Source organism: Metopolophium dirhodum, chromosome 8 (assembly GCF_019925205.1).
Source record: "Metopolophium dirhodum isolate CAU chromosome 8, ASM1992520v1, whole genome shotgun sequence".
Taxonomy (NCBI): domain Eukaryota; kingdom Metazoa; phylum Arthropoda; class Insecta; order Hemiptera; family Aphididae; genus Metopolophium; species Metopolophium dirhodum.
Genome location: NC_083567.1, coordinates 15,094,856 through 15,102,965, shown reverse-complemented (window position 1 = coordinate 15,102,965; position 8,110 = coordinate 15,094,856). Strand labels below are relative to the sequence as shown.

General features: G+C 27.0%; 3 protein-coding genes across 3 annotated transcripts; 1 reads left to right on the top strand and 2 right to left on the bottom strand.

The window, feature by feature from the left end:
• Nucleotides 1-66: 66 nt before the first annotated feature.
• On the bottom strand, nt 67-2,281 carry LOC132950998 (beta-1,4-glucuronyltransferase 1). The gene is made up of 5 exons (XM_061022655.1): nt 2,115-2,281; nt 1,677-2,037; nt 1,104-1,608; nt 713-866; nt 67-649 (listed from the first exon to the last, which is right to left on the bottom strand). Exons 1-5 carry the CDS (start codon nt 2,133-2,135, stop codon nt 461-463), a joined length of 1,230 nt encoding a protein of 409 aa, XP_060878638.1. The 5' UTR covers nt 2,136-2,281; the 3' UTR covers nt 67-460.
• Nucleotides 2,148-2,540, bottom strand: LOC132951323 (COA8 family protein CG14806, mitochondrial). Its single transcript, XM_061023148.1, has one exon. It carries the CDS (start codon nt 2,538-2,540, stop codon nt 2,148-2,150), a length of 393 nt encoding a protein of 130 aa, XP_060879131.1.
• A 489-nt stretch (nt 2,541-3,029) lies between these two features.
• Nucleotides 3,030-5,459, top strand: LOC132950999 (small ribosomal subunit protein eS24). The gene is made up of 5 exons (XM_061022656.1): nt 3,030-3,112; nt 3,663-3,737; nt 4,875-5,084; nt 5,157-5,273; nt 5,338-5,459. The coding sequence occupies exons 1-5, from the start codon at nt 3,110-3,112 to the stop codon at nt 5,338-5,340; spliced, it is 408 nt and encodes a 135-aa protein (XP_060878639.1). The 5' UTR covers nt 3,030-3,109; the 3' UTR covers nt 5,341-5,459.
• Nucleotides 5,460-8,110: the final 2,651 nt, after the last annotated feature.

The following is an 8,110-nucleotide window of genomic DNA, read 5'->3' as shown; positions in this document are numbered from 1 at the left end:
TTTATTTTGATTAAGGATTAATTTATTTTCAATTTTGTTACGTGTATTAAGTGTTTGTGCAATACCGGATAAAAAAAAAATACTACAATGAATTTAGTATTGTTATCGGTCTCCAAAAATTCATATTATAATATATAAATCTCATATTATTTACATAAACATTGTTTTATTTATTTGTTTAAAATTCTAATTGTGCGATAAACAATTAATATTTTTATACTATTTAGAAAAAGATATATAACTTTAAATTTTGGAACATATCTTGAACTTGTTTTTATTAAAATTTTACCATAGAATCAAAGCAAAAACCTTAGAATAATAATTAAAAAATAATTTGAATTTAAATTATCTTTGATCAGCTTAGTGCCTATGTACTAATTAAAATTCTAATAACAAATTCATACAATTGCAAAAATATTGTGAATAAAATTAGAAAAAAGTAACAAAATAATTTTTGAATTCATAAATAATGGCTTAGTAAATATCGTGCAGCTATTTCCTTTTTAAATTTAGTGAATAATGCTAAATTTTCTGCATATTGAATTTCTCGATAGTTAGATTTTCTTTTCTGGGATGCGAAACTATGCTGGAACGTAAAAATATTTGCAAGTACTTCAAATTGATATTTAGCTGCAAACATTTCGTACACCTGAAAATAACAAATTTGATGATAATAAAATATTATAACAATTTTATATTTCTAAAAGCAAACCTGTGAGTTCCTGGTATAACCATATCCAATGAATCTTTCATCATAGATTGGAACATTGTTTAATGACACATAAAATGGTTCATAATACAATTGATATTTGGGTACTTTATGGCTGATGTGTAAACCGCTTAATTTTTTTGAACTTTTTTCAAACCTATAAATATAATAAAATTATTACCCAAGGTTAATGAAACATATATTTAGTTGAACTAAAAAGTAATTAGTAAGGGACATTTCTACTTTTGTAAAGGATAAGTATGAAGAATTAATAAAATATCAAATATGTGTTTATTATAGGTTTTTACAGGACTGAGAACTGAATATTATTATATACTAATTAGTAACTATACTATGGCTAGGTTAGTAGCCAAATCACAGAATAGATACATACATTAGAAAATTAGTTGGCATCTGGTTCAATTTAAAGACTTCCATATGGAAATATCTTGCAAGCCCAGTAGATTTTAATTTTATCAACTCTGTAACGTTTTTTGGTGGGTCAGCTGATTTATGAACTTCGTATGTGGGCAAGACATATACACATTTTAAACATTTTGGTCTTTCAGACAAAAATGTATTGAGTAATATTGCTGAATCAATACTAGGAATAATATCAATGTCTGTAACCAATGCATAGTGAGTTTGACAATTTAAACGAGCTAGATTTCTCAGATGATTTTGAGGATAAGGCATGCGAATTCTCCATCGTTTAAGAGTTTCTGGTAATTGCTTCATCAAATTTGATAAAACAATAATTGGATCCTGGTGACATGGTAACTGATCTGTTGTAAAACCTGATTGAGTAGATTGTGGAAATTGATTTGCAGGTAGGGCAAGATGAAAAGTAACTGTTTGACGAACCGATCGATAACATCGTCGTAGAAATCTTACATAATCTATAATTAAGTAATTGTTAACGCTCTAGTTAATTTAGCACGGTCACACAGATGTAAAATAAACCTACCTTGTAAATAATATAATTCTTCACCAGCTACGTAAATTGCTGTCGATATTGATCCATTCCAATTTTTTGCTAGTTCTACAATAGAATGTAATCTATCTACTGAACATTGTGTAGCTAAACATACCATTCCGCTTGGTTCTTGTTCTGCTATTATGACATTGTCAAACGTTTTAACCATACGTCTACTATCCCATCGGCCATTAGACAGTTTAATATGAAAATATGATGTGTTTGATTTCTCATTACCACAATCCGTTTTTGATAAGGAACTTGCTTTAAGTAATGTAAGTGAGAGGTAAATGTTATATAATAATAACACAAAAATAATGTGATGTATGAAAGTAGAATAGCGATTTATGCCCTATAATAACAAATACATGAATACAGTTATTGAATAAGTAAAATAGTTTATTAAGCAAACTTAAATACTTGACTTACAAATGATTTTAAAAGACGCATTCTAATCTATAGTTAAAACTTAAATATTTTAATCCACTGAATTGCTTTGAACATATTTTTATTCATCATTAAACGTACAATTGTTATATTTTTTTTATACCATTCAAAGTTATAAGTCATATGTGTTTTCCAATTTCTGTCTAAAAAATCTTTGTAAAATTCAGACATTTGATCGGCCGTGGCTGTTGAAATGCCCTTGTCGGATAAACATTTTTTATAAGCTTCTCTCTCTTTTATAAATCTCAGGTTGTGGTTAGTCCAAAATTCATGATTCCATTTTGCTACTTCAATTCGCTTAAGTCGCAATTGACGTTCCACCAGAGACTCGTGTTTTGGTATATGATATTTAATTGGTCTCAAATTTGATACTGGATCTGGAGGACCAACTGAATCGACATTGTTCATTGTTCTAAGTAAACAATACGTACAAAATAAACCACTTTAGAGTACAATAATTAAATACAAAAGATTGTTGATAAATCAAGTTCATACCTTGGACTTTGAACACATTTATAAAACAAAAAATTATGGATTTGATTTTATTTGAAGTGTAAAACTGTAAAATACAATAGTGTTAAATTAATTGCAAGAAAAAGCAAGAGTTCTCCGAATCGACCGAATCCCAATTTCACTCAACTCAATCATTGATAAATGTCAAATGATAATATTAATATTAATTATTAATACCACGGTCTTAGAATAATACATAGAGTAACCCTGTGGTTTTATCTGCAAAATATAAGATAACACTATCATGTTTATTTGTGATTGTAAGGACGACAGTGTAGCCAGTAGCTACGATTTTTGACATCCAATTAATTTATTAAGATTTCTGTTACTATGTTCATGGTGTTCGGTACCATTGCCACTAGTCAGAAGTAGTAAACGTTTGTGGTCGTGCTTCTTTCTTTTACATTCTGTGACAGATGTAGTTTGTTTTGCTATCCTTAACTCACGGATTTACAACAGCCAAAATGGTGAGTGTTTGACTTTTATCCATTTTAATCTTAAGTATTAGACTTTTTAAATGCTTAAAACGTAAGAAAGACGGGGCTTCATTAAACGTTTTTAGGAAATATCTCTCGAAAAACTTTAATCGAAAAATATCGGCTTTACCTCAGACTTGTATATATTAATTAGTTTCTACCCTTTGGTTAGCTTGAAAATATTCTTTTAATGCGAAATACAATTTATAAATGATTCTAAACATCAAGGTTAGGCGTCATCATAATATTTGATATTTTTATTAATTCAAGTATAAAATTTATATTATGGATATTCAGAAAGTTTTGGTCATTTCTCATATTATCAATTATCCTTATTAGATTATGTTATTTATGGTACTTTATGTAAACAATTTAAAATTGAAGCCTGTTAAAAATGTTAAACAAAATGTGTAAGTCTATTACCGTTTAGTTTTATAATCCTAATATTAAACAAGTATTAAATGTATCTATGAGATCAATAGTGGTTTGATTTTTATGTCAAATATTTAAATTAAGAATACAGTATTATAATTTTATGTAGGTTGCCAATACCTCTACTGCTACAATTCGGACTCGCAAGTTCATGACCAACCGACTGCTATGCAGAAAACAAATGGTAAGTAAATAATTTATGATTCAACAACTTACTCTTATACTCAGTTTCAATTAAATAAACAATCGCCAAAAAAAGCTTGTCTTCAGGTTTACATACATTGTACATTATTTATTAATACAAAATTAATTGAACTATAAATTTGTGATACTATGTATTCCCTAATCAAATTTAGTATTTACAACATATCTCAAAATGATAAACACATACTATCCACCGTCCAAAGACTTTGATAACTTACTATAAAATATATATGTTTGTTGATTCTATAGATTTAAGGGCCGTATTCATAGTTGATACTTAAGCTATACGTGTGACTCAAATGATATTCAAAAATAAGACTGGGTTAAGAAAAAAAGTATTACTTAAATTAAGGTTGATCAAGACCTAGTAGGTAGTACCTCAAGCATTGTTTTTAGTTATCATCACAAATTTTCATTTTTAAATTATCAAAATTAACTTAAGCAATAAATATTCTTATGGAGCAACTATGAATATGGCTCTTAGCTAATCAACAATAATATTCTAAATAACAGCATAGTATACAGTATTATATAAAAACTATTCCATGAATATTTATGTAAAAATTTGTTAGATATTTATAGTTTTTGTATGTCCAACTCTATATTACAATCAGTGATTATATGCATTTTCGAAATTGTACTTTAAGTACTAAAACTAATAAAAATGTTTAGAATTTTATATTCTCTATAATTTTTCATAATATAAGTTAGGCATAACTTATAAATATCAAGTGAGATTTTTTTCTTTTTAAGAATAATAAATTTAAAATGTGGACAAAAGGATCCAAAGTTGACTTAACAAAAATCTGTTTTCAAAATTATGATCAGTGTAAAACTCAAATCTGTATGTTAGAACCTGTTTAGGTCTGATTTACAATATTTCGATTTCAGGCATTTTATTTTATGGGAAATCGTAACTCTAACCTCGCTTGCTGTCAAAGGATTCATAATAGATTTCATAATAAATTAAATATTGTTAAAAGATTATTATCACAGTACTATTTCAAGCAGGATTTCTCCAGAAAACTGTGGTTGAAACCTTAACCAATGTGTATTAAAAGTTATAAATGTATTTTTTATTTAGTTATAAATTATAATTAATATTTTATTTATTTAGGTTGTTGATGTCATGCATCCGGGAAAACCTTCTCCTAAAAAAACTGATATTCGTGAAAAATTAGCTAAGATGTTCAAAGTTTTACCTGATGTTGTATTTGTCTTTGGTTTCCAAACATGCTTTGGAGGTGGAAAATCAACAGGTTTTGCTCTTATCTACGACACATTAGATCATGCAAAGAAGTTTGAACCAAAATACAGACTGCAAAGGGTAACAATTTTTAATACTTTATTGTTATAGCTGTTCTATAAATATTTACTTATTATTTTCTATATTATTTAGCATGGACTTTTCGAAAAGAAAATTCAGACAAGAAAACAGAGGAAGGAAAGGAAGAACAGGATGAAGAAGGTTCGAGGTACCAAGAAGACTAAAGTTGGTGCCACCTCTGGAAAAAAGGTATTGTAATAAGTAATGTTGCCATGTTTCAATTATAACATTTTTTTTATTTATTTTTTTTCAGTAAAATGATCGTTAGAAGTGTATGAATGTACTTTGCGGAGCAATCAATATGCTTGTGAATGTAAATAAAACACTTCTTTAATAAAATTGTTGGACTTATTCCATAATAAGTGACTGAGTCAATTAGTTTTCTACCTTTTTCTTTCAATACATTTTTATTGAATTTGTATTTTATACCAATGTGTTTCCTCTTTTTACCTATGGACTATGACTAAGTAACAATGAAATTATAAAAAAAACATTTTATTTATGTAAATTGTTTTGCCATTTTGTATAGTTGCTAATACTATTTAAATTCATTTTTTTAATAATGAAACCGGATTATAATTTATTAACTAATATTGAATTTTGGTAAATAGTGGTAAGGTTGAAGAACAATTTCATAGATTTTTATCTCAATTGGATTCTGTTCCATGAAATTCATTTTTTTATTCTTACATTTCATATTAACAGAACTGGTTGCAATTAGTGATAATTACTATCAAGTGAAAACGATCTAATTATTTTGTTGCTTTACAAACTATCAAATAATTTTGGTTTAAAAATGCACAACCAAGCAAGTTGTTGATACTAGATATGAACAACTGCATGTTTTTTAAAACAATTGATTTTACAAACTATTCATTAGTGCCTATCACTAATTGCAGGTTGCTCGGTTTCACTGTATGATTAAAAATTAATTTCAATAGTAGTGGAAATATGTTAAAAGTGTATATAAGTTTCAATTTAAGAAAAATGAAAGTTAGGTTATGGTTGAACCATATTTTGATGTCATCGCCGTTGTGCTAATGCGAGAAATGTTAAGATTTTATTATTCCACTGCAAGTATTGTGGTTTAACCAATTAAAATTAAGTTAATACTATGTACTAACTTATCATGGACATAAATAATGTATATATATTATGTTTATGTAACTATATGCCACAATGTAAAAATACTATTGATCTTAAGTAATTAAATCTGACATATATCTAGCATAAATAATTTATAAAAAAAAAAAGTAATGTGTATTCTGTTTGGAAACCAATATTTCAATGATCATTCACTAGTGTTGGTCGGGTAAAACATCTTATTTTTAATCTATATAAAAATGGTACTTCTTATTGTGCAAATAGATAGTTGCCTATAATGTATTTTATTAAATGGTACTTAATACTACAGTAATTTGCAATGGGTTTTGTAAAATGTTGAGACTATTTGGTACTTGGAGGGATCAGAAGTTGTTCCAGTAGTTTTCAAAAGAAAAACTGCAATTTTTACGCTAAATCTGTTTTAGTTTTTGGTGTAGCTCTAAAACAAATGACTAGATAAATAAAATTTTGACTGAATGTTTATATTAGCATTTTCTATACACCATATTTCAAAATATATAGACTTATTTTGAGCTGTTTACGGACATTTTTAGTTTCCAATTTTATTAGTCTTTTTCTATGAATGTTAATTAACCATTATTTATTGGGTAAAAAAGTTTGAAAGTTTAATACAAGACTCCTATATTGTTACAATGACATTTGAAAAATGTTAAAAATTCTTAGTCATAGATTTTTTTTAATAAGTTCAAACCTTGACAAAATACGAAAAATTCACGATTATTAGCAAATTATTTTGAGTTGAGAATTCATGAAAAAATGTCTTTTTCAATCTAAGATTTGAAAATGTAATACAATATTCCTGATAATTTGCGTACCTTTATCAAAAAAAAAGTATACATGTAAATAACATTAAATTTTTATGAGCGTTTGAAGTCACTTAATTTTTTTATTTTGTTAAAAATTCAAATAAAACGAATAACTGTAGATACATGAAAATTACACTAAATGTTTATATTTTCATTTCCTATACACCATAAAATGTTAAAAAATATTTTGACTCAGCTGTTTACTGACATTGTCAGTTTTCAATTTTTTTAGTTTTTTTTTCTATAAATATCAATAAAATTTTATTTGTTGGGTAAAACAGCGTGTACATTTAATGCAAGGTTCCTGATATATTGTTACAGTTGAAAAGTATTAAAAAGACAGGCGCAATTTTTTTTATAAGAATTTAAAGTTCGAATTTTTACAACATTTATAAAATGTCAGACTTTTATAGCTAATGATTGAAAATTTAAAACAAGGTTCCACGTAAATAGATTATATGTAAATTGCTTTATTCACGATAATATCAAATATACTTATAGTAATATCATAGGTTGACTTGTTTTTCTTATACAATGATATTATATTATTGAATTCCAATTTAACGCCATCCATTACAGTGACCCACTTGTAACCTACTGTACAACAGAGCGACACCCACTTGCCCACCTTTTTTCATTTGTCGCTATAAAACAGTGGTTCTCAACGTTTTTTCATTCACGTACCCCTTTACCACTCACCACTATTTCACGTACCCCAAATATCAATTTTGAATATAAATAATATAATGATATAATTTTATCACATTAATAACATTAAATCGCAGACTCTACATTGTAACCAGTACACAATTATTAAATATTTCGTTAATAGCAAACTATTTCAGTTACATTAAATTTCACTTTTTCTTCCATTCCTCAATTTTTTTTCGCGTACCCCTTGAGATCATTCCACGTACCCCAGGTTGAGAAGCCATATATATAGGAAATATAAATATTTTACCTCACCACATTTACGCCTTCAAAAATATGGCAATCCTAAATAGAACTTTATGTTCTTGATCAACTATACATAATTCATGTTAGTCCTCCTGCTGATGTGGTTTAAACAATATTGTTCAATTATTGATGATTGTA